Source organism: Rhinoderma darwinii, chromosome 11, assembly GCF_050947455.1.
Source record: "Rhinoderma darwinii isolate aRhiDar2 chromosome 11, aRhiDar2.hap1, whole genome shotgun sequence".
Classification (NCBI taxonomy): Eukaryota; Metazoa; Chordata; class Amphibia; order Anura; family Rhinodermatidae; genus Rhinoderma; species Rhinoderma darwinii.
The window spans coordinates 87,699,864-87,727,187 of record NC_134697.1 but is presented as its reverse complement, the minus strand read 5'-3'; the positions used below and the strand labels follow the sequence as shown (position 1 = coordinate 87,727,187).

General features: G+C 43.0%; 2 protein-coding genes across 4 annotated transcripts in view; one reads left to right on the top strand and one right to left on the bottom strand.

Moving 5' to 3' along the window:
- Positions 1-3,543, top strand: part of LOC142663715 (uncharacterized) — a 31,329-nt gene extending 27,786 nt beyond the window's left edge. The window contains exon 9 of the mRNA XM_075842500.1: positions 269-3,543. Coding sequence (XP_075698615.1) covers positions 269-918 — 650 coding nt within the window. The 3' untranslated portion in view covers positions 919-3,543. The remainder of the gene's footprint in view (positions 1-268) is intronic.
- On the bottom strand, positions 570-25,669 carry LOC142663687 (uncharacterized). Of its 3 annotated transcripts, none has more exons than XM_075842450.1 (5): positions 25,473-25,669; positions 21,317-21,452; positions 21,039-21,227; positions 20,717-20,960; positions 570-13,629 (listed from the first exon to the last, which is right to left on the bottom strand). In XM_075842450.1, exons 2-5 carry the CDS (start codon positions 21,392-21,394, stop codon positions 11,888-11,890), a joined length of 2,253 nt encoding a protein of 750 aa, XP_075698565.1. In that variant the 5' UTR covers positions 21,395-21,452; positions 25,473-25,669; the 3' UTR covers positions 570-11,887. The 3 variants fall into 3 exon arrangements, with proteins under 3 accessions (XP_075698565.1, XP_075698566.1, XP_075698568.1); XM_075842451.1 differs by having other exon boundaries at positions 20,777-20,960; XM_075842453.1 differs by lacking the exons at positions 21,317-21,452; positions 25,473-25,669 and having other exon boundaries at positions 20,717-20,949; positions 21,039-21,088.
- Between the last annotated feature and the right edge of the window lie 1,655 nt (positions 25,670-27,324).

Here is a 27,324-nt window from a genome sequence, read left to right as displayed (position 1 = left end):
CATACTGCAGAGACTACAGTGCTAATAATTTTTGGTCCCGACATAACCCCTTTAATCTCTTCCTTATAATTTTGTCTTCTGTTTATTCTCTATTCCTCGTTTTTTCTACTTTTCGGTTTTCATTATTTTCTTCTCATTCTGTCATTTTCTTCCCTGTTTTCCGACTTTGTTTACTCATTTTTCCTTTTGCCCTTCGATTTTCATTTGCACTTCTCTCGACTTCTGTCTTTCATACTTTTTCTACATATATTTATTTTACTTCCAACAGATGGACATAACATTAGAACCACACTGGCTGGACACATCCTTCGCGCTCCCGATTGTGAAACAGAAGACAACAGTCAAGATTCCTTATCAGTACATCCCTTCTCTTGTGATATTCGTCCAATTCATCTCCACTCAGAGTTATCATTTCAGCGGTCTAACTATGAGAAATATTTTCCTTACACACGACCTGTAGTTTCTCATTTTACAGACCAAAAAGGAACCAAACTCCTTTCGTGCTCGGAATGTGGTAAATGCTTTTCACAGAATGCAAAACTTATTAAACATCTGAGAATACACACAGGTGAAAAGCCCTTTGCATGTCCCGAATGTGGAAAATGTTTCTCTGAGAAATCAAATATGATGAAGCATATGCGAATCCACACGGGGGAGAAGCCATATTCATGTTCTGAGTGTGGGCGATCTTTCACACGCAGGTCCCATCTCATTCAACATGAGAGAATCCACACAGGAGAGAAGCCTTTTCCTTGTTCTATCTGTGGAAAGTGTTTTGCCCATAAGTCAGTTCAGGTGAAACATGAAAGAATTCACACAGGGGAAAAGCCCTTCATGTGCTCTAAATGTGGTAAATGCTTTGGTCAGAAATCAACTCTTGCTGTACATCAAAAAATTCACAAACATTTACATAGATGAAAAGGGACACGAACATGTATGTTTACTGGTATTTATTATTATTAATTTAAAGCAACATTCATGTTAACATTGTTGTGTTAACGGATGGTGTCATCTGCCCAGGGCCCTCCTTGACCTTGCACTATATGGGAAAAAGTATGTGGACACCTGACCATTACACCTGGACTTGTTGGACATCCCATTCCAAAACCACGAGAGTTAACCACTTCCCGACTTCCAGTGTACATGTAAGTCAGAAGGAGAAGTATGGGCTTAGTCCGCTCTGTACGCTGCAGGTATCTGAGTGATCCTGGCATCTTCGCCTTTAGCCAGAAGGGGGGCCCTTTGTCGCACAATCGGCTGCGATACGATCGCGGGGTGCTGATGGTTGTCATGGCACACCTGGGGGCCTAGTGTCATCTTGTACCTCCTATTAAGACCTGCCAGAGGGCTTAATTGGAGAGTGTTAATAGTACTATACACTGCAATAAGTATTGCAGTGTATGGTACCAGCTATCGAATGATTGCTTGTTCAAGTCTCCTAGTGGGACTGGAAAAAAATAAAATAAAGTTTATAATAATATACAAAATAAAAAATGTATTAAAAGTTAAAAAAAACAAACCCGCAGGGTGAATGCCGTAAAAATAAAAACCGCCATAATTAATGTTATTTTGGTCTCCTTAACCCCTAAAAAAAAGGAATAAAAAGGGACCATAATTGTATCAATAAAAACTACAGCTCGGCCCGCAAATCACAAGTTCTTACACAGCTCGATTGACGGAAAAATAAAAAACTTGTGGGTCTCAGAATATGGTGACACAAAACAATTATTTTTAACAAATAGTTTTTATTTTGTAAACCATAAACTGAAAAAAAACGATTTGGTATGGTCGTAATCATATTGACCCGCGGAATAAAATAAACATGTCATTTTCACACGTAAAAACTGAACCCAAACATACAATAGAAGAATCGCTGCTTTCATTCCATTCCACCCCACAAAATAATTTATAAAAGTTTCCTATTACATTAAAACCAAAAACTACAACTTATCCACCAAAAATAAAATAAAACAAATACCCCACACATCTATGTCAGTGGAAAAATAAAAAAAAGTTATGGCTTTCGGAAGGCAGGAAGAAAAAAGCAACAAATTCCTCGCGCTGGAAGGGGTTGATATGAAATTGGGTCCTTTTTCAGCTATAACAGCTTACGCGTTTCTGGGAGGGCTTTCCACAAGACTTTAGATGTGTATGTGGGAATTTTTGCCCATTTAGCCAAAAGAGCATTTGTGAGGTTAGACACTGATGTTGGACAAGAAGGTCTGGCTCGCAATCTTTGTTCCAATTCAACCCAAAAGTGTTCAGTGGGGTTCAGGTCAGGGCTCTGTGCAAGGACACTTGAGTTCCTCTACAACTAACTCCCCCCACCATGTCTTTATAAACCTTGATTTGTGCACAGGGGCACCGTCATGCTGGAACAGAAAAGAAGCCTTCCCCAAACTGTTCCCACAAAGTTGGAAGCTTGTCCAAAATGTCATGGTATACTGAAGCATTAAGATTTCCCTTTACTGGAATGAAGAGTCCTAGCACACCCCCTGTAAAACAGCATCAGACAAATATCACTCCTCCGCTATTTCTACATTAGATACTATACATCCCAGTAGGTACCATTCTCCTGTCAAACACCAAACCCAGACTCATCCATCAGACTGTTATGTACTAAAACGTGTTGTATCCCTCCAGGGAAAACGTTTCCACTGCTTCAGAGACGAGTGGCGGCGTGCTTTACATCATTCAAGCCGACTCACTGGCATTGTGCATGTGATCGTAGGCTTGTGTTCAAAGGTGGTATCCTATGACTACCACGTTCAAAGTCACGGAGGTCCTTAGCACGACCCATACTCCTACTGTTTGTCGATAGAGATTGCATAGCTGATTTGATCCACCTGTTTGCAGTGTGTTGCTGAAACACCGAAGCTCAATAATTAGAAAGGGTGTCCACATAATTTTGGCCATATAGATTAGATGAAGTAACCATTTTTCGGACATTCTTCTGGCGGTAATGTGTGGTCATTCGACAGGTGGTTGGAAGACAATTGACCTTTCATGTAAGCCAAGCATACGTAAATATGAAAGCAAGTCTGTTGCCGATTTCTTCTCCTAAAAGGGGTGAGTGACATATGAAGAATCATGGCGTCTTCCTGAAAAACGGTCATTACTACATGTTACATGTATGTGGCGGATATTACATATGTTCATGGAGGTATCAGCTACATGACCAAATTAGGAATGGTTCTCGAAGATACCACAGATGTTTTTATGAAATATAAGATTAACCCTGGATCACTCAACACTCTGGATTTTGTGCCTACAGAACAGAGAGTCCATCTGATAGGTTCAATATTCGACCCAGGTTCGGATCTACGGATCACACAGAATGGTCCAATCCTTTCTTGGAAAATGGGGACACCTTACCAACTAATGTGGTGTACGACTTAAATTTCTCTTTCAACTTGATGGTTGAATTAGTAGAATTTATGTTTTTATATTTGTTATTGTCACATTTTAAAATCTTCGCATATTTATTGTATACAATTGTAATAATTGTGATTATTTTTCAGATGATTATTTATTAATCGGTAATATACTGTCTTACTGTGTTGATCTCACCAAAAATATTTGGTTATTCTCAATGTCATTATTTCTTTGATAAACTTTGAGTATTATTAGGCCCCTTCAGAATACTAAAGGGGTTGTCCACTTAGGACAACTTCCTTTTGTAAGAATGCTCCCTTGACAGTGAGTGATCACGGGGGTCCGGCTTCTTTTCTTGCTGGGACCCAGTCCGTAAGGGAAAAAAAAAGACTTAGATTTGCCTGTGTATACAGCTTTATTCCAAGAGATTAAAGCAATAAACAATATTATTCCCATACGGATTTATCTCTGTGCATCCACTTCACATTTGGATCAGGTTTTCTTGAGATCCATCAAACCCATACAAGAACTGTATTCTGTCTTTTGATAAGTCGTAGACAATTTTGGTGCATTTTAGACTAATTTAAGCACAGGTGTTTGCACCTCACTAGACCGTTTTAAAAAGTGTCTCGAAAAGGAGGCGTTGCTTAGCATGGGAAGGGGCGTGGCTTAAAATGGGCCAAACAAAAACTAAGCCAACCAAGAGTCTCTAAGAGTATAAGTAAAAGTGTCGAGCAAGGTGCACCAAATTTTCGCAAATAATATGTACAACTGTGATACATTTGTCGCATCTTCTGACTGTCTTAATCTTAAACTGTTTAGTATGGCCCCATACACACGGCCATGCCCGTAATCACGGCTCACGATTGCGGTCATGGCCGGCCGCGCTCCCATACAAAGTATGGGAGCACGGCCCGTAAAATACGAAAAATAGGACATGCTCCATAATTCCAGGCACAGTTCTACGACACGGACACCCATCCATAGCAACACGGAAAGGTGTCCGCGGCCAATAGAACTGAATGGGTCCGTAAAACTGGGGACCGTATTACGATCCGCGGTTTTATGGTCGTGAGCATAGGGCCTAAATCTGCCCCAATTTGTCTAACCGTGGACTGATGTACATCCATGTCTTTAGCAATGAACAGTACAACAATGCGGAAATCAAGGTAATTCCGAAGGGGGTCACTTTTTTTTTTCTTTGCAACTTTAGATAGATATAGATCTATATATACTATATCTGGACAAAAGTATTGGGACACCTACACATTACAGCTACAGGAGCTTTTATGACATCCCATTCTAAATCCATAGGAATAAATGTGGAGTTGGTCCACTCTTCTGGGGGCTTTCTACAAGATTTTGGAGTGTGTCTGTGGGAATTTTTGCCTATTAATCCAGAAAAACATTTGCGAAGTCAGACACTGATCGGGCCTGGCTCGCAATCTCCGTTTTAGTTCATCCCAACGATATTCAATGGGGTTGAAGTTGGCTCTGTGGGGGCCAGTACATTTTTTCCACACCAAACTCATCCAACCATGCCTTTCTAGACCTTGCTTTGTGCACTGGGGCACAGACATGCTGGAACAGAAAAGGGGCAAGCCCAAAACTGTTCCCACAAAGTTGGAAGCTACAATTGTCTAAAATGTCTTGTTATGCAGAAGTATTAACTTTACCCTTCACTGAAACTAAGGGGTCTAGGCCAACCCCTGAAAACAACCCCATAGCATTACCCCTCCTCCACCAAACTTTAGAGATGGCACAGAAAAAGCACCCCAACATATGTGGTCAGAAACTGCTGTTTGGGAGGGCTCAGAGGGGAGGGAGCGCCATTTGGCTTCCGAAGCCCAGATTTTGGTTGTTCGTAGTTCTGTTTGGGGTTTTACTGGTATTTCAGTTTACAATGTGGGGCTTATGTAAGCTGTGCGGAGAACATCAGGGCATAATGTGATATAATAATGGGTTAAATAATAAAATAATCCATAGATGTGTTCTATGGTTCATCTCTTCCTGGTTCCCAAATATTAGGGCTTTGATAACCACTTCTTGAAATTGGAGGAATGTTCCCCTTTGGACTGCGCATCAGGATGTTTTTTCACCCCCACCTTACTAGGGCAATAACTTTTTTGGGGTTTTCTATCCACGTAGCCGTATAAGAGCCTTTTTTTTGCTGGAAGAGCTGTAGTTTTTATTGACAACATTTTCAGGGACATGCGACTTTGATTACTTTTTAATGCATTTTTTGGGAGGCAAGACTAAAAAAAACAAACATTGATTATATGGCAATGGTTTTCGTTTTTTTTACGGTGTTCACCGTGCAGTATAAACTACATGTTAACTATATTAAGCGGGCTAGTACGTTTACGGCGATACCAAATTTATATTGTTTTTGTTTTACTACAAGGAATGTTCCCCTGTTGCCTGCACATCAGCATGTTTTTTTCAACCGCACTTTACTAGAGCTATACCTTTTTTTAAATTTTTCATTCGATGGACAAGCTGTAGATTTTATTGGTACTGTTTTGGGATACACGCAACTTTTTATTACATTATTTTGGTGGACGACATGACCAAAAAACAGCCATTGTGGATTGTTTTTTATTCATTTTTTTTCCGGCACCATAAATTACGTTAACCTTAGTCTGCGTGTCGATACGCTAAGACAAACCACTTCGATGATATGGTCGCCACTGATCGCAGAATCTAAGAGGTTAATCGGCCGGATCAAAAGCTAGCTCCGGTCCCGACCATTGTAGCAGGGTGTCAGCTTTAATACACAGCTGACACCCACCGGTTATGGTGCGGTGTCAGCTTCTGAGCCTGCACCATCACCATGACGTAATGATACTGCGTTTGCGAGAACTACTTAACAGCGCTCTATAGATATATATCGCATGTTTGGATGAGGTTAACGATGAGTCTCTCTCACACAAAAGCATCCTCACACAGCTGCACTGGTCCATGTTTCATTGGACCATTGGCAGGAAGTAGGAAACAGTTGCAAAATTATGGGATCCAATTCTATTAAAAAAAGAACAAAAAATTAAACAGCTATGTGCTGAGTAAGGCTAGTTTTCTTTAGCATTTCTTTTTATGTCTACAGCTAGCATAAGTGGATTGAAGGATCCTTTTTTAGCGGCCAATTTTGGCTGTAACAATGAGCCCTGATCAATGAGACAGCTCGTTGATCGGCGTTTGCTACTTTCACAAGGAGCTATTATCAGTAATGTATGGGGACGAGCGTCATTACCACGATTGCTCACCCCCATACATTTCTATCATATCGGCAGCACAGTTGTTTACGCAGGAAGATGTGCTGCCGACAACAATGATATTTTCCGCTGCAAAAACTATACCATCAGCCGATGAACGAGTGTTTGCTCGTTCATCGGCTGATCGTCGCCCTGTTTACATAGGGCAATGATCGGGAATGATCGTTCTGTGAACGCTCATTTGCCTGATAATTGGCCTTAGTCTAAATTTATCATAATCCACTTATCCGACCAATCTATGTCCAGAATCGACCTCAGTCCAAAAATATGAATGTTTGATATTTGTTTGATATTTGATATTTTGTGGTTAACATCATTTGAACTAAAAATAACGCTTTTATATCAATTTAGGAATTTATTCATTTCATCCATACCGCAGACCTCTACCATTCTTCACAAGCATACGTTTCTAACAAAAACAGAAAAAAGATAAGGAAATCCCATATCAAATTGACTTGAAAAGAAAACAAATATAACCAAGACACTATATTGTCCATCTGCCCACAAAACCATGTGCTACTGACATACTGCCGATGGTAACTCCCCTAAGGGCAAAGTGCATTTAGTTTAATGACCACATTTATAGGATCCATCGTCAATCATCTGAACATCTCATCTGTTTTCCAGGCAATGGTTCTGTGGTGCTCGATGTTGGCTGAGTATCACCATCAATGCAATATTAAGAACATCGGACTGTGTAAACGAGTGTCGATCAATGAGTCCGCTCGTTGATCGGTGCTCGTTTACTCCTTCCACAAAGAGCAATGATTGGTTATGTATAGGGATGAGTTAATTCGATCGTTCGTCCCCATACATTTTCATCATGGCGGCAGAGCATCTTCCGGTTTACACAGGGAGAGGTGCTGCCGACAACGATGATTTTTAATGCTGCATAAAAGAGCAGATCAGCCGATCATCGGCTGATCCTTGCCCTGTTACAATGAGCGCTCGTTTGCCTGATCATTGGCCTGTGTAATATTACCTTTAGGCTTAGGTTTGGGCGACATCTTTTTGTTCTAAGCTACAAGTTCCTACAATAACACCAACATCACTTTAAATTTACCTTCAGAACCAAAAATAGCTTCTCTCCTTCACTGATGTATTTAAAGAAGTATTCCCATAATAAGAATTAGGGCATATCCACACAGACATATCTGCAGACAATTCTCCATTGAAGTGTATGGAAAATGTGGTGGCCAGGAATCAGCAAACGGAGGTCACCAGACCCCTGTCCTTGCGATAGATGTGGGTCTTCTTGGACCATTACCTATCAGGTATTTATGGTTTATCCTGTGGCTAGAGCATTAATGTTTAAGATTGGAAAACCGCCTTAATCTTCTCCTGTATGCCTTTACTTTTTCCTCCAGCCTGGCTTGAGAATAGTTCTCCTTTAACCCCTTAGTGACCAGCCCATTTTAGGCCCTAATGACCAAGGTATTTTATTTGTTTTTCTATAGTCGCATTCAAAGAGCTATATTTTATTTATTTTTTCGTCTACATAGCTATATGAGGACTTGTTTTTTGCGGGATTAGTTGTACTTTTTAATGGCACCATTTTTGGGTACATATCATTTTTTGATTAACTTTTATTAACTTTTTTTGGGGGGGATTAGAAAAAAAACCCTGAAATTCCACCATTGTTCTATGCGTTTTAAATTGACGCCGTTCACTGTGCGGCGTAAATAACATGTTACCTTTATTCTATTGGTCGGTACGATTACGGCGATACCACATATGTAGAGGTTTTTTATGTTTTACGACTTTTGCACAATAAAAACACTTTTGAACTAAAATTATTTGTTTTTGCATCGTCGCTTTCCAAAAGCCGTAAATTTTTTATTTTTCCATCAATGTAGTGATTTTTTGGGCTTGTTTTTTGCGGGACAAGACGTAGTTTTGATTGGTACTGTTTTGGGGTGCATGGGACTTATTGATTCATTTTTATTATGACTTTTTTGGGGGACAATGGAAAAAAATAGCACTTTCGCCAGTTTTTTTTTTTTTTTACGGTGTTCACCTTGCGACATTACGGTCGCGGCGATACCATGTATGTGTATTTTTATTTATTTTTTACACTTTTACTAAATAAAACCACTTTTTATGGGAAAAAATTGATTTATTTTTTTACTGTAACTTTTATTAATAATCTTTATTTCACATTTATTACTTATTTTTTTAGTCCCACTAGGGGACTTTACTGTGCGATCTTCAGATCGCTGCTATAATGCTTTGGTATACTTCGTATACCAGAGCATTATTGCCTGTCAGTGTAAATCTGACAGGGAATCTATTAGGACGTGCCTCCGGCGCGTCCTAACAGGCATATGTCCAGGGCAGACCAGGGGGCTTTCATCAAGCCCCCGGCTGCCATGACAACCCATCGGAGACCCGCGATTACATTTGCGGGCCGCCGATGGGTGACAGAGGGAGCTCACTCCCTCTGTAAACAAGTTAAATGCTGCGGTCGCTATTGACGGCGGCATTTATCGTGTTAAACTGCCGTGATCGAAGTAAACTTCAACCGCGGGCGTTGGAGCAGGAGCTCAGCTGTCATCAGACAGCCGAGCCCCGGCACCAGCCTGCACGGGAGACCGGTGCAGGACTTAGACTGGGCCACCGTGAAAAGGCATCAGCCTAGCCTAAGGCCCCTTAGTGACGAACGTGAAAAGGTGTATTGGTGGTCTCTAAGGGGTTAAATTACAGCTTCTGTGGCAATTGGGGCTTTTTTTTTTTACTGAGAGAAAACCACGCCCCTGAAATAATGTCATACCCCCACTGAGTATTCTTCCCAGTAGGTTATAGTTTATCATTGCTCATCAAGACTGACAGCACACTTCTAGCAGAAGACAATGCTGCTCGTAGGGAGAAGAAGGCTATAAAACTGAGCCAGAAAACAGCTTATGCAAGCTGACCTGCTAGCCTAAAACTATATAAAGCTGTACAGAAAAATATATTCTTATATCTGTATCTCCGGTTATATACAAAACATGTCAGCACCTTGAGAGTAAATTAAGTCAGGAATTGGGGAAAGATTTATTGGTTGTAAATAGGTCCAGTGACCGCTCTCAGCTGTCAGCCGAGAATGCTGGCGAAACGTGCGTCGGGTGTATAATCTATAATCCTCTGGTGCAAACACTTGGCCCGAGCTGTCCAAGTTCAATTGAGATCACGAAATACACTGCGGCTGACAGCTGTCAGCTGCTCACTTGTGCTGCACGACTGTGACTGCAGCGCGCCCCGCTGTGTCTCACAGAACAGCTGGGGCACTTTCTCCCTCCTATCACCGCGTCTTGCCTTGACGGCTGGTGATTTCCAGTGCGGTCCTCCCGGGGCTGATATACTATTCACCCACGGGAATAGACCGCAGGTCTGCTGCGGGGTGGCTGTGAGGTCTCGGCAATTGAGTCCTTACCGCCCCGCTCACAAACTCAGTGCACACACTGGGTTATATCTGCAGGCCGATCCTGTGGCACCGCTTCTCGGCTAACAGCTGAGAGCGGTCACTGGACCTATTTACAACCGCTCTGACAGCGGAGTCAACCTGGAGGACGGCCCCAATTCGCCGCCTCTGGGCTAACAACTGAGGGCGGCAGCAGCACACAATACAGCCGCTCCCCACGCTGCTGCTCTATTTGCAGGGACACCGGCGTGAGGGTGCGGTTGGTTCATTTACTGCTCACATTTACTGCAGCAATAACGCATGGTGTGCGCTTGGCAGAGATTGCATCTGCTCACTGAATTGACATCAACACCATCTGCAGGGCCAATTTGAATTGATTTAGCTTTGCTGCCTGTCGTAACAACAGTGCAGTAAAGACAATTTGAGCCTGCTATCCAGCACAATTTAGCTTCCTGAGACTGACATATTGCCACATATTGTAGCTTATTGGCTCCATTCTATCCGACCTGCAACTTCATTTGACATCCTCAGCTCAGTGATCTGTGGATTTCATTTGAGCAACAGTGACAGCACAATCACTCAATACAATACCTCACTATACAATTCGTGGCCAAGTGTATGTGAGTTTGGGGGTCACTCACACATACCAGTTTGCACCAATGGACTTTTAACAATTTTAATGCAGATCAATAAAAGTTAAATATTAATTTACCCACAGACCACATCTTTCCTCTTTCCCCAATTCCTGACTCAATTTAGCTCAATTTGGTGGTGCACACCAATGTGGTCTCCCTGACCCATTACATCCCTGTGAGACAGGTGATCTTCACCAATCACAGCACCTTGAGAGTAACCCAATGTCAAACATCTAATGACACCCTCCTCAAAATTGAAATTGCAACACCCAGAAGGACAAGCCGTAAGGTTATGCAAATCGAGGAAGTAGCAGGTGTCGCTAAAATCTGCAAATTATCACATTTTCCACACCTACCTCCAATCTGTGGCATGTGGGAGAGAAAAAAACCAGATTGAACGGCAAGTTTTTTAGCCACATGAAACCACAAAAATCAAGTGGGGCGGGATGATTGTGCGATGCCCCCTGTTCGTCGACGCGCCAGTTATCGCCACTTGTCACAAACTGAGAGGGACAGAATCCTTGAACTGAGAGACCTTGGTTTATCACTCCGGCAGATCGCAACGTGCCTAGGCCGAGATGTCCGCGCTGTTCAACGTTGCGTGTCCCGGAGGTTGGCAGAACAACGAACAGGAATGACAGCAAGAGGTGCGATGAGGCGAACCTCTGCCGGACGGATCGTCTAATTGGAAGAATGGCGCGTAGAGATCCATTCTGTACTGCAAGTGAAATTGGACGTCACATCCCAAGCCTGGGGTGGCAACCAGTGTCGACACAAACCATCAGAAGTCTACGAGACTACGAGACAGACGTCCAGCTACAGGTGTTCCACTGACCACACACCACCTCAGTGATAGGACGCCGAGGCGTGTAAGTGCGCGTATTTCTGCGCGTGGTGCTCATACTCGATACTGAATAAATCAACGTTTGGAATATTTTGTTTCCATTTTTTTTTCCATCATTTGCATATCATTAACACGTCTATCGATCCTGTGATTTCCACAACTCCAAAGCTTTTCCTTCTTGGTGTTACAATTTCAATGTCGAGGAGTGTATACGTTTATGTACTTGGTTACCAGTAACCAGTGAAGTCAATGCAGTACAGGGGCGAATTACTAGACTTCAAAATGAAACAGAACTACAATACTTACATGTGTTATACCAACATAACAATCTGAATTTCAGAAAAAGAAATAGTCAATTTCTCTACGTGTTCAGAGATTTCTCTTCCCTGTGAACTTTCTGGTGACGGAACAAATCTACCTTCTTTACAAAGCGCTCTTTACATTCAGGACACGAGAATGGTTTTTCTTTGGCGTGGTTCCTCTGATGTATAACAAAACCTAATTTACGAATAAAACAGTTCCGCCATTCCGAACTTGTACCTGGCTGCTCTCCTTTGTGGATTCTCTGATGTATAATGAGATCTAAATTACTGTTAAAAAATTTACCACAGGTGGAACAAGAATAGGAGATCTTCTTCTTGGTATGCAGCCTCATGTGGCGTATAAGATAAGTGTTACTGGTAAAGAGCTTCCCGCACTCTATACAAGAAAATGGATTCTTCCCAGTGTGCAACCTCTGATGATTCACGAGATTTTGTATTTTAATGAAAGATTTCCCACAATCGGGACACGAAAATGTTTTTTCTACGGAGTGTAGTCTCTGATGGTCAGCGAGTTCGGACTTGCTGGAAAACCATTTGTCGCATTCTGAGCACGCAAACGGATTGGCAACGCCATGAATTTTCTGATGCCGGCTAAGATACGAGCTGCTGAGGAAACGTTTTTCGCATTTGCCGCAGGAAAACGGGCCCGTCCCATCGTGGACTTTTTGATGAAGTGTGAGATTTGATGCTTTCAAAAAACTCTTACCGCACTCTTCACAAGAATAGGGTTTTTCTCCCGAATGAATCTTCTGATGTCTTACAAAAAACGAATGACTGATAAACGATTTTCCACATTCGGGACAAGAGTACCGTTTCCTAAAAATGTGGATTTTTTTGTGTGTGGAAAGTCCCGATTTACATTTAAAATGCCTCCCGCATTCAGAGCAGAAAAACGGCTTGTCTAGCGATTTATGTTGCCGGACATGTTTTCGATGAAACTCTTTGCTAATATTTGTATGTTGTGTATCTGCAGTTAAATAAATGTCGATTTCTGATGGCCGTTCCTCTTCGAAAGGCGGAGTTGGATATTGCGGTGTATGGGATGTGGCTGTGTAAACGGCGGCGTTTTTAACATAGTCTCCATCAAACGAGACTGGTTCCTCCTTGATATGAAATGCACCTCGTGTAAGATCTGCGGGTGCATAAGATTTAGCGTTTGTGAGAACTTCACATTGCTCCACCTTAATAGGAGTAGATTGATAATCTTGTATAGGACCTGCGACACGGTCTACGGGATTTTCGTCATATTGCATTGACTCCTCCTTAATATGGACAGCTGTAAATTGTATAGGACCGTCCGGAGTGTAGAGATTGGAGTATGGTAGACTTCCTCCATCACATGACTTGGGTTCTTCCTTAACCTCAGAAGTCAGAAGCTGCTGTGTAGAACACGTGGGTGTGCCGGCGTCTATGACATTATTTTCCTCCCCCGTTACTGCTTTATTCTGTGTTTTAATTGCGTATGAATGGTCTAAAAAAACAAGGTGCTTGTAATTAATGGAGTTTTGACGTCCCGGATCATTCTCGTCGCATAATCTTCTGATGGTATTAAATGTACCTTGTCTTATATTATATGTGGGTGTATAAAGGGCATTGCCGAAACATCCGGTCTCACAAGAAGCTGGTTTCTCGGTGACATTGTCACGATGGTTTGTTATATTTGTTAATGAATATCTTGGGTCTTGGCGGTTTTTAAGGAAATTGTGTTCGTTCTTCATATAAAGTGCTGAAGAAACAGATGTATAGGAGTCTCCAAGTTCAGCTGTAACCCTATACAAATCTGTTAAAGAGAAAAAGAGAGAAATGTTATACTACAGAACGGTTTAATGGGGTGGTCCAGGCGGGGGGTGATTTTTTTTTATACTGATGACCTAGCCACATTCAAAGAGTATATAAAAATATGTGATGTAATAAACAAAAAGACACAATAAATTCAGGTCTACTTTGGGCCTTAAAATCACCTATTGATAGTATAAGTGATAAATGTGATTGCTGGGGGCCCCACTGCGACCACTAGAATAGGGGGTCCCGAGCCCCCGTTCCTCCTCACTGCTTATCTGAATGGAGCGGCAGACCAAGAATTCAAAGTCTATGGGAGTGACGGAGACAGCCGATAACTGCACACGGGTGTCCGCGTCAGTCCCATAGACACAGCAGGGTGCAGGCTCGACCGCCGTTCCATGCAAGCCCCCCCACACTACAGGGGGTGAAGTGAGGAGGAACGGAGTCACCGTGCCCCTTGCTGTAGTGATCATTGGGGGTCCGAGCGATCAGACATTTATTACCTGTTCTGATCACCCTTTTAAGGATGCAGTGATGTTTGTTTTTTCATCTCCGCGTATCGAAAGTCTTCACTTTTTTATTTTTCTGTCAACATCGCCGTATGAGGGGGCTTGGGGAGCATCATGTGACACTAAACAGTCCGTTGTGTGTTAAGATGCCGTTTTAACCTGCTGTCAGCACCTGAAAAGTCTACTATTTACCGTATGGGCGAGTACGGTGGACCACTTCTACTTTGGGTAGCCGTATGAGTGCGTGTTTTTTGCGGAACGAGTTTTGTTTTTGAATGGTACCCCCCTTTTAGGGTACGTATAATGATTGGATAACTTTTCTTCATTGGCGGTGGGGGAACCAGCAATTCTGCCATCCTCGATTCTGCGTTTTTTTACAATTACGCCGCTACAAAAGCTTTATTTATGTTTTGCTACTTTTGCGCAGTAAAAAAAACATTTTTTTTTTTTTGTCGCAGCATTCCAAGACCTATAACTTTTTTTTATTTTTCTCTCGACATTGCTTTTTGAGGGCTTGTATTTTGTGGGATGACTTGTAATTTTCTGGGTACATAAACCTTTTGATTTGTTTTTATTCCGGTTTTTGGAAAGCGGAAAGAACAAAAGACGGCTCTAATAAACATTGTTTTGTTTTTTTTAGGGTTTCTGTACAGCTTTCACGGACAAATAAAATATTGCATAAAGGAAGAAGAGATTTTTTTATTCCTATTTGGGGACTGGACCATACGATTCTTCTCTATTGCAGGGTACACATGGCAGACGTGGGGGCTTTGACATAACCCTCAATTTCTTTTTTCTGCCATTTACTGGTATGTTGAGGGTCATTGTCATGGTACGAGATCCACTTGAGCTTCAGCCTTCTGACATGGCATTGCAAAATGGAGTGATAGCCTTCCTTATTCAAAATCCCTTTTACCTTGTACAAATCTCCCACTTTACCAACACCAAAGCAACCCCAGACCATCACATGACCTCCACCATGCTTGACAGATGGCGTCAGGCACTCTTCCAGCATCTTTTCAGTTGTTCTGCGTCTCACAAATGTTCTTCTGTGTGATCCAAACACCTCAAACGTCGATTCGTCTGTCCATAACACTTTTTTCCAATCTTCCTCTGTCCAATGTCTGTGTGCTTTTGCCCATATTAATCTTTTCCTTTTATTAGCCAGTCTCAGATATGGCTTTTTCTTTGCCACTCTGCCCTGAAGGCCAGCATCCCGGAGTCGCCTCTTCACTGTAGACGTTGACACTGGCGTTTTGCGGGTACTATTTAATGAAGCTGCCAGTTGAGGACCTGTGAGGCGTCTATTTCTCAAACTAGAGACTCTAATGTACTTGCCTTGTTGCTCAGTTGTGCAGCGGGGCCTCCCACTTCTCTTTCTACTCTGGTTAGAGCCTGTTTGAGCTGTCCTCTGAAGGGAGTAGTACACACCGTTGTAGGAAATCTTCAGTTTCTTGGCAATTTCTCGCATGGAATAGCCTTCATTTCGAAGAACAAGAATAGACTGTCGAGTTTCACATGAAAGCTCTCTTTTTCTAGCCATTTGGAGAGTTTAATCGAACCCACAAATGTAATGCTCCAGATTCTCAACTAGCTCAAAGGAAGGTCTGTTTTATAGCTCCTCTAAACAGCAAAACTGTTTACAGCGGCGCTAACATAATTGCACAAGGGTTTTCAAGTGTTTTCTAATCATCCATTAGCCTTCTAACACAGTTAGCAAACACAATGTACCATTAGAACAGTGGAGTGATGGTTGCTGGATATGGGCCTCTATACACCTATGTAGATATTGCATTAACCCGTTAGTGACCGGCCCATCGTGTTTCTATGTTGGTCACTAACGGGCCTTATTCCGATGCCATAGACTTTTTACGTCGCGGCATCGGAATAAGTTTACAGAGCAGGAAGCTGTCAAATCTCCCTGCTCTCAGCTGCCAGAGGCAGCTGAGGGCTGGGAGCGTCCCTGCTCTGCCGGGTGAGATCGATATTAGTATCGATCTCACCCGTTTAACCCCTCAGATGCGGTGCGCAATAGCGAGCACCGCATCTGAGTGTCTGTGTCTCCAATGGCAGCCGGGGGTCTAATAAAGGCCCCCAGGTCTGCCTGGAGTAAATGCCTGCTAGATCATGCCGCAGGCATGACCTAGCAGATGCCTGTCCGTGTTAAACGGACAGGCAGTAATACACTGCAATACAAAAGTATTGCAGCGTATTATAAATGCGATCGCAGAATCGCATATTATAGTCCCCTAGTGGGACTAGTAAAAAAGTGAAAAAAAAGTTTAATAAAGTTAATTTAAAAATTTTTTTGAAAACAAATGAAAAACCCAGCTTTTCCCCTTACAAAATGCTTTACTATTAAAAAAACAAAATAAAGTTAAAAAGTTCCACATATTTGGTATCGCTGCGTCCGTAACGACCCCGACTATAAATCTGTTACATTATTTAACCCGCACGGTGAACGCCGTAAAAAATTTAATAAAAAACTATGGAAAAATTGCTGTTTTCTGTGAATCCTGACTTTAAAAAAATGTGATTAAAAAGTGATCAAAAAGTCGCATCTACTCCAAAATGTTACCAATAAAAACTACAAGTCATCCCGCAAAACAAAAGCCCTCCTACAACTGCATCGGCGAAAAAATTAAAAACGTTACGGCTCTTCAAATATGGAGACACAAAAACAAATAATGTTGAAAAAAAAGCGTTTTTACTGTGTAAAAGTAGTAAAACATACAAAATCTATACAAATTTGGTATTGTTGCAATCGCAACAACCCACTGAATAAAGTTATTGTGTTATTTATACCACACGGTAAACGGCGTAGATTTAAGACGCGAAAAAGAGTGGCGAAATTTCAGGTTTTTTTCTATTTCCCCCCAAATAAAAGTTAATCAATAAATAATATGTCCCCCAAAATGGTGCTATTGAAAAGTACAACTTGTCCCGCAAAAAACAAGACCTTATACAGCTATGTCGACGCAAAAATAAAAACGTTATAGCTCTTGGAAGGTGACGATGGAAAAACGTAAAAAATACCTTGTCATTAAGGTCCAAAATAGGCTGGTCATTAAGGGGTTAAAAATCAGACGTTTGAAGCTAGAATAGTCATTTAGCACATTAACAATGTATAGAGGGTATTTCTGATTAATTTAACCCCTTAGTGACCACTAATACGCCTTTTTACGTCGGTCACTAATGGGCTTTAGGCTAGGCTGACGACTTTTCACGTCAGCCTAGTCTAAGTCCTGCACGGGTCTCCCGTGCAGGCAGGAGCCGGGGCTCTGCTGTCTGATGACAGCTGAGCTCCTGCTCCAACGCCCGCGATCGAAGTTTACTTCGACCGATAGCGACCGCGGCATTTAACTTTGTTTACAGAGGGAGTGAGCTCCCTCTGTCACCCATCGGCGGCCCGCGAATGCAATCGCGGGTCTCCGATGGGGTGTCATGGCAGCCGGGGGCTTGATAAAAGCCCCCAGGTCTGCCCTGGACATATGCCTGTTAGGACGCGCCGGAGGCACGTCCTAACAGATTGCCTGTCAGATTTACACTGACAGGCAATAATGCTCTGGTATATGAAGTATACCAGAGAATTATAGCAGCGATCGGAACATCGCACAGTAAAGTCCCCTAGTGGGACTAATAAAATAAGTCATCAAAGTGAAATAAAGATTATTAATAAAAAGTACAGTAAAAAAATAAATAAAACCATTTTTTTCCATAAAAAGTGGTTTTATTTAGTAAAAGTGTAAAAAAAAAAAAAAAAGTACATATATGTGGTATCGCCGCGACCGTAATGACTCCATTAATAAAGTTAATATGTAATTTAAACCGCAAAGTGAACACCGTAAAAAAAAAACGCAAAAAAACATGGCGAAATTGCAATTTTTTTCCATTGCCCCCCAAAAAAGTCATAATAAAAATGAATCAATAAGTCCCATGCACCCCAAAACAGTACCATTCAAAACTACGTCTTGTCCCGCAGAAAAGAAGCCCAAAAAATCACTACATTGATGGAAAAATAAAAAAATTACGGCTCTTGGAAAGCAACGATGCAAAAACAAATAATTTTAGTTCAAAAGTGTTTTTATTGTGCAAAAGTCGTAAAACATAAAAAACCTCTACATATGTGGTATCGCCGTAATCGTACCGACCCATAGAATAAAGGTAACATGTTGTTTACACCGCACAGTGAACGGCGTCAATTTAAAAACGCATAGAACAATGGCGGAATTTCAGTTTTTTTTTTATAATCTCCCACCAAAAAGGTTAATAAAAGTTAATATAAAAATTATATGTACCCAAAAATGGTGCCATTAAAAAGCACAACTAATCCCGCAAAAAACAAGTCCTCATACAGCTATGTAGACGAAAAAATAAAAACGTTATAGCTCTTTGAATGCGAATAACGAATAAAATAGCTTGGTCATTAGGGCCTAAAATGGGCTGGTCACTAAGGGGTTAATGTTATCTTCATTGAAAAAAACTTTTCTTGCAAAAATAAGGACATTTCTAAGTGACCCTAAACTTTTTAACGGTAGTGTGTATGTATATATATATACAGTGAAGGAAATAAGTACTTGATCCCTTGCTGATTTTGTAAGTTTGCCCACTGTCAAAGTCATGAACAGTCTAGAATTTTTAGGCTAGGTTAATTTTACCAGTGAGAGATAGATTATATTTAAAAAAAAACTGAAAATCACATTGTCAAAATGATATATATTTATTTGCATTGTGCACAGAGAAATAAGTATTTGATCCCCTACCAACCATTAAGAGTTCAGCCTCCTCCAGACCAGTTACACGCTCCAAATCAACTTGGTGCCTGCATTATAGACAGCTCTTACATGGTCACCTGTATAAAAGACTCCTGTCCACAGACTCAATTAATCAGTCTGACTCTAACCTCTACAACATGGGCAAGACCAAAGAGCTTTCTAAGGATGTCAGGGACAAGATCATAGACCTGCACAAGGCTGGAATGGGCTACAAAACCATAAGTAAGACGCTGGGTGAGAAGGAGACAACTGTTGGTGCAATAGTAAGAAAATGGAAGACATACAAAATGACTGTCAATCGACATTGATCTGGGGCTCCATGCAAAATCTCATCTCGTGGGGTATCCTTGATCCTGAGGAAGGTGAGAGCTCAGCCGAAAACTACACGGGGGGAACTTGTTAATGATCTCAAGGCAGCTGGGACCACAGTCACCAAGAAAACCATTGGTAACACATTACACCGTAATGGATTAAAATCCTGCAGTGCCAGCAAGGTCCCCCTGCTCAAGAAGGCACATGTACAGGCCCATCTGAAGTTTGCAAATGAACATCTGGATGATTCTGAGAGTGATTGGGAGAAGGTGCTGTGGTCAGATGAGACTAAAATTGAGCTCTTTGGCATTAACTCAACTTGCCGTGTTTGGAGGAAGAGAAATGCTGCCTATGACCCAAAGAACACCGTCCCCACTGTCAAGCATGGAGGTAGAAACATTATGTTTTGGGGGTGTCTCTCTGCTAAGGGCACAGGACTACTTCACCGAATCAATGGGAGAATGGATGGAGCCATGTACCGTCAAATCCTGAGTGACAACCTCCTTCCCTCCACCAGGACATTAAAAATGGCTCATGGCTGGGTCTTCCAGCACGACAATGACCCGAAACATACAGCCAAGGCAACAAAGGAGTGGCTCAAAAAGAAGCACATTAAGGTCACGGAGTGGCCTAGCCAGTCTCCAGACCTTAATCCCATCGAAAACTTATGGAGGGAGCTGAAGATCCGAGTTGCCAAGCGACAGCCTCGAAATCTTAATGATTTACAGATGATCTGCAAAGAGGAGTGGGCCAAAATTCCAGCTAACATGTGTGCAAACCTCATCATAAACTACAAAAAACGTCTGACTGCTGTGCTTGCCAACAAGGGTTTTGCCACCAAGTATTAAGTCTTGTTTGCCAAAGGGATCAAATACTTATTTCTCTGTGCACAATGCAAATAAATATATATAATTTTGACAATGTGATTTTCTTTTTTTATATAATCTATCTCTCACTGGTAAAATTAGCCTAGCCTAAAAATTCTAGACTGTTCATGTCTTTGACAGTGGGCAAACTTACAAAATCAGCAAGGGATCAAATACTTATTATGTATGTATGTATGTATATGTATATATATATATATATATATATATATATATATATATATATATATATAAAAACAACTTTATTTAACACTGTTTAACTTTTTGTTTTATTAGTCCCTTGGAGGACTTGAACCAGCTGTAATAATGTTTTCATTTCCGGCAGCGAGGCAGGGACTCCCAGCGTCGTACATAACTATGATGCTAGGAGCCCGGCTCCCTGCACTGTGTTCGGTCCGGGACTTGCGGCCGAAATACGTCCGTCAATTACGGATGTAATGACCTCGTGTGTATCCAGCCTAACCTAGAGCCGACATGCTCATTCTATGGAGTGGCCTCATCCCGCAGGTCCGCTCCATACTCCCCCACCCGACCTACGGCGGATGTCCGGAAGTGGTTGAAGCTAAAACAAACCTTACATACCCCAAAACAGGACTCCCTCTTACCCGGTGATGTGAGGGGCTGGTGGTCCTCCATCATGACGTCCCTGTACAGATCCCTCTTACCCGGTGATGTGAGGGGCTGGTGCTCCTCCATCATGACGTCCTTGTACAGATCCCTCTTACCCGGTGATGTGAGGGGCTGGTGGTCCTCCATCATGACGTCCCTGTACAGATCCCTGTGTCCTTCTATATACTCCCACTCCTCCATGGAGAAATAGACGGTGACATCCTGACACCTTAAAGGAACCTGACACACAATGAGACAGTCATAATCCCGACACCTTCATAGCTATATAATGTCCCAGCATTTACCGGTAGTCCTCACCTCTCCAGTCAGCAGATGAAGGATCTTGTTGGTAAGGTCCAGGATCTTCTGCTCATTATTTCGCTCATGTATCAGTGAGTGAATCGGTAGCTCCGGGATGGGACTGGGAGTCCTGCTACGTCCTCCAGACACATCAGGGTTACCGCTCGGTATCCCATTCTCAGTAGATTTCTTCACAGGTCCATAGTCCTACAGAACAAAACGAAAAAAAATTATATTTTATTTATTTGCTGACTATTTAATGGAATACATGAATGATGATTTGTAGAACCCCTCACCTCTCCAGTCAGCAGGAAGATGATCTCCAGGGTGAGGTTTAATATTCTCTCAGTCAATTGGCTCTGATATTTCCCCATCTTCAGGACACAATCGCTAGTAAATAGGTTCTCCTTCGAAGAAGCTCCACAACTGGATCTAAAGATACAGAAGAAATAAGATAAGGGAGATTTGCTTTTCCAGAACTCCTAGAGAATCACCGCTCTATAGGAGATCAAAGAAACCTTTGATCTCTGTCGTTAATCCCTTAAGTGCTGCGATCAAAGATGATCGCGTCATTCAAAGGAGAATGACAAGGGGGACCCCCTTTTGAATTCGACACATGGAATCTCTGTGACGTGATTGAGGGACATACCATATATGGACAGACAGCCCAGGGTCCATTGAAGGACTCCAACGGTCTGACCATATTTCTTTAGGTATGCCCTAACAACTGCCTTTGTACTATCAGACAGTAGTTAGGGCAATTATATGCCAGTACATGAACCCGTTAGTGACCGCTAATACGCTTTTTCACAGCGGCCACTAACAGGCTTTATTCTGATGCATATGCCTTTTCACGGCGCTGCATCAGGATAAATAAACAGAGCAGGGAGCGTCAAATCTCCCTGCTCTCGGCTGCCATAGGTAGCGGAGGGCTGGGGGCGTCCCTGCTCGAACGTGTGAGATCGATATAAGTATCGATCTTGCCCGTTTAACCCTTCCGATGTTGTGCTCAATAGCGTACACCGAATCTGAGTGATTTTGGAGACACCCGGTGATAAGATCGCCGAGTGTCTGTGTCTCCAACGGTAGCCGGGGGCCTAATAAAGGCCCCCAGGTCTGCCTGTAATGAATGCCTACTAGGTAATGCCGGAGGCATATCCTAGCAGATGCCTGTCCGTTTTAAACGTACAGGCAGTAGTACACTGCAATACAGAAGTATTGCAGTGTATTATAATAGCGATCGGAGGATCACTTATTAAAGTCCCCTAATGGGACTAGTAAAAAAGTTTAAAAAAAGTTTAATAAAGTTAATGAAAAAAAAATGAAAAACCCACCTTTTCCCCTTACAAAATGCTTTACTATTAAAAAACCAAAATAAAAGTAAAAAAGTTACACATATTTGGTATCGCCGCGTCCGTATCGACCCCGACTATAAATCTGTTACATTATTTAACCCGCACGGTGAACGCCGTAAAAAAATAAAATAAAAACTATGGAAAAATTGCTGTTTTCTGTGAATCCTGACATAAAAAAAGTGATCAAAAAGTCGCATCTACTCCAAAATGGTACCAATAAAAACTACAAGTCTTCCCGAAAAACAAAAGCCCTCCTACAACTGCATCAGCGGAACAATAAAAACGTTACGGCTCTTGAAATATGGAGACACAAAAACAAATAATTTTGAAAAAAAAGTGTTTTTACTGTGTTAGGCCCCATGCACACGAACGTAAAAACGCCCGTAATCACGGCACGTTTTTTTACGGGCCCATGGACTTCTATTGGCCACGGGTACCTCCCCGTATGATTACAGGAAGTTGACGGGGCCGGTGAAAAATATAGAACATGTCCTATTTTAGGCCGTAATTATGGCACAGGCAGGCTCATAGAAGTCTACGGTGTGCACTCGTAATTACGGGAGCGTTGCTAGGCGACGTCAGTAAATAGTCACTGTCCAGGGTGCTGAAAGAGTTAAGCACTTTCAGCACCCTGGACAGTGACTTCCGATCACAATATACATCAACCTGTAAAAAAAAAATAGAATTTCATACTTACCCAGAACTCCCTGCTTCTTCCTCCAGTCCGGCCTCCCGGGGTGACGTTTCAGCCCATGTGACCGCTGCAGCCAATCACAGGCCAATCACAGGCTGCAGCGGTCACATGGACTGCCGCGCCATCCAGGGAGGTCGGGCCGGATGTCGAAAGAGAGGGATGCGTCACCAAGACAACGGCCGGGTAAGTATGAATTTCTTTTACTACAGAATGGGCTGTCCCTTCTCTCTATCCTGCACTGATAGAGAGAAGGGGCTGCAGATTAGTGCAGTGCAATTTTGCAGCGAAAACATGCCCGTAAATACTGGTGGAAAACGGGTGACACCGGACCCATATTTACGCCAGTATTAACGGGAGGACAAAAATACGTTCGTGTGCATGAGGCCTTACAGTGTTATATAAATACTTTTATGCAGGATGAGGTGTCGATTTTATTGGCGCCTTTTTCTAGTACATGGAACTTATTCATTCAAATTTTTTAGGAGGAAGTGGGAAAATATAGTAAACGTGCCATAGTTTGTTTTCTACGACATTCGCCGTGCGGTATAAATAATATGTTCTCTTTATTTTATGGGTCGTCATGGTTGCGGCGATACAATGCATGGATTTTTTTAATGGTGCGCTAAAAAAAATCTAGAACAAAAATTGTTACTGAAAAAAGGGGCTATTTCATTTTTGTACAAAATGTATTTTTATCAATCCCCCTACGGGACTTGAGGCTGCGATCACTTGGTAGCACATATAATGCTCAGGAAAACTAATGCCCGTTGCACACGGCTGAGTGTCACTCGGGCCGTTTTTCACGGCATCCGGTAGTTTTCACAGACCCATTCACTTTAGCGGGTGAGTCGGGTCCGTGAAAACTGACCAGATTCTCCGATCTGTGGAAAGATAGAACATGTCCGATCTTTCCACAGATGGCTGACGAGCCCCGGCCATTGCACACTGTTGCATAAGGCTCAACGCAAACAATGCGTATTACGTGCGGTTTTGCCGCGTACAGTACCGGCATAGTCAATGAGACTCCAAGAAAGGCAGAAAGAAAACCCAACACCACCACCACGGGCCCTCGTCCAACTCAGTCTATTATCCTGCAACGTTTATATAGAGGAAGGCAAAAAACTATTCTTAGGGGGGGGATCCTTCCGGACTCCAATATGACGACCAGAATAAATCCCTGGATCAGCGGGCGATCACCAGTGATCCAGTAATATTATTACACCCAGGGACGGCTTCCTGGTCCCTTGTGAAGTATTTCAGTGAATTCACCGTAACACGCTCCATAGTCTCACTGCTGTCAGGCCCCGTGCACGCGACCGTAGAATTCATCCGCAATTACGGATCACATTCGCTTCTATTTCCAACGTAAATATACGGGAAGGTGTCCATAAAATAATAGGACATGTCCTATTTTTTGCTTTTTACAGACCGTGCTCCCGTACTTTACAATAGGAGCACGGCCTGCAAACCCGGGCAGCGGTCCATGGCCGGCCGTGCCTGTGATTCCGGACCGTGATTGGTGTAGACGCCGCCCCCGTGTCATAGTTTCCATCCTGGGTATTAATAGATCAGGAGACGTCTCGTACCGACCTTGATATATTTATATACAGTTATTCGGTCGCCCCTCAGACGTATATTTTCTAAACTAAATCATTTTGATCTCTCTGGGGCTTGTTGTCCACCCGTTGTATTACTTTAGTTGTTACTGGTTCTGTTATGGGGAACCTGCGTTACGGTTATGGGATGACTTTGGTTGTCACTTGTATAGATGTGATGTCACGGTTATTGGGGCGCTGTTGATGTCACGGTTATTGGGGCGCTGTTGATGTCACTCCAATAAGAATACTCTCATTGTCTCTGGTATATAACCACTTTGGCTGTCACTGTTGTGGGGGGCACGGAGGCTGTCACTATTGTGGGGACACTTTGGCTGTCACTGTTGTGGGGACACTTTGGCTGTCACTGTTGTGGGGACACTTTGGCTGTCACTGTTGTGGGGACACTTTGGCTGTCACTGTTGTGGGGACAGTGTCTGGCACTGTTGTGGGGACACTGTGTCTGTCACTGTTGTGGGGACACTGTGTCTGTCACTGTTGTGGGGACACTGTGTCTGTCACTGTTGTGGGGTCACTTTGGCTGTCACTGTTGTGGGGACACTGTGTCTGTCACTGTTGTGGGGACACTGTGTCTGTCACTGTTGTGGGGTCACTTTGGCTGTCACTGTTGTGGGGACACTGTGTCTGGCACTGTTGTGGGGACACTGTCTCTGTCACTGTTGTGGGGTCACTTTGGCTGTCACTGTTGTGGGGACACTGTATCTGGCACTGGGGCTTCCGTTTAGGACAGGCATGGTAGAAGTCCTGGGTGAAGATACTGGATAACACACGAGTAGAATATTATTACCTCGGACACTCTGCAGGACACAGCACTGACCGCCGCCTCAGTCACGTCCGCACTTTCCCGTGCGCAGCATGTGTCTCAACAGGGCCCTCAGCCCTTCCGGTGTGCGTTCCACTCGACTTCCGTGTTTAGCGGTCCACTTGAGAGCGGGCAGGAACACGCCTCCTGTTACCTGACGTCAACTCTGTGATCCGCCGCGTGTTACTGTAATGCCGTTTGCGCCCTCTGCTGTTCACTCCGGGAAGTGCTTTTGTCCAGACTGTTTATAGATCTGTGCCCAAATAGTGCCACAATGCCGGGGGCAGCCTAATATATCAGTGCCCATACTATAGTGCCTGCTAATGTCAGTGCCCACTAATTATTAGTGTATGAAGCGCAATGTTCCCGCCATCATAATGTGGACACTGCCAAACACCTATAGACTGTGGGTGATATTAGAAATATTGCCAACGTCCATATCATCATGTCTGCCACACTGTCCCTAAGAGAAACCCGCTACATAGTACATTCAATAATGGCGGTTATTATCCCCCTACAGTATTATAAAGGCATGTGATCTCCTCCTCTTCACAGGCGCACGTTCACACCTACAAAAGAAGCGGCAGAAAATTACGAGGCGGTTTTAAAGGGAAAACAGCCACTGATTTAAAGTTGTTTTTGAAGCTGAAAACAAAGCGTCTTTCAATTTCAAGCTTATTTAGCGCTATTTTTTTGTGCCAATGGAAAATCCGCTACGAAAACTCGCCGTGTGAACAGACCCTTAGAGGACGTCCTTGTCTGCCAATGACGTGTCCGGACCCTCTGCTTCCCACCAAAGTGCCCGGCTGTTTACTTGCATAGGACTGTTTAGTGTTCATACTGTTAGGCCAGATTCACACGAAAGATGGCAGTTTTTCACTTCCAAGTTGCCCCCGTGCGGGTCCCGTTTTCTCAGATCCCCATAGACTTGAGGGCTATGGAGGGATCCGTGAAAACGGAAGATAAAAGGCCATATTTAATTTTTTCACTGACCCTTGGCAACAACGGCCCCATTGAAATACATGCGTCCGCATGACGGCCGTTGTTTAATGGCAGTCACACAGACGTATACCACGGTCGTCTGAATTCGGCCTTACTTGTAGGTCATTTGGGATTGACAAATGTGGATGCTTTGCCAGGCTTACCGTCTGTGTTTTTGGGATGTGACATCATCCACCCCCGATTTAGGTCATGTAGATGGACCTCTGAACCCTGCCCCGCACCATTGGCAGACCTATTGCCTTACGATTTCTATATTAGAAATAAGATCCTGGGGGGGGGGGGGTTCATATGGTTGCCTCTCATTTTGAAGCGACGTGACTTATTTCTGCTTCCGTTCCCTCTTTTTTTATTCATTATCCCCCCCCCCAGGATCTAACACCTTTGCTCTCCCGTACGGTAACCTATATAGCTTTGGTCTACACTATAGCTTTCCTATTTTCAGCTCCTTTGTATCTGAGGGGCTGCGCTCCACGTTCCTTTTGGATAATAGAGAGCGGTGTGCGCGCTACCTTGTTAGAGTGACCTTCATTCCTTGTCTTTCCTGCAATTAGTAGACTTAGCGCGCCTAGAGTCTAGCTGAAGACTAACCCGAAACTTGACAATAAAGCGGTAGACAAGACCATATTCTAATTTAAGCAACGCCAAATCAGACAAGCAGCTTAGGTGGCCTGAGCAATGATCCTACTCGCAGAGGAAGAAACCTGGCTAGCTCGCGAACTTCAATCCCCCACCCTCACGAATAAATCAATCCATTTACGTACCTATTGTGGCAAAACCTCAAAGAATTTAGGCGCTACTGTATTCTGACAACACCTTGCTAAACTATATAGAAACC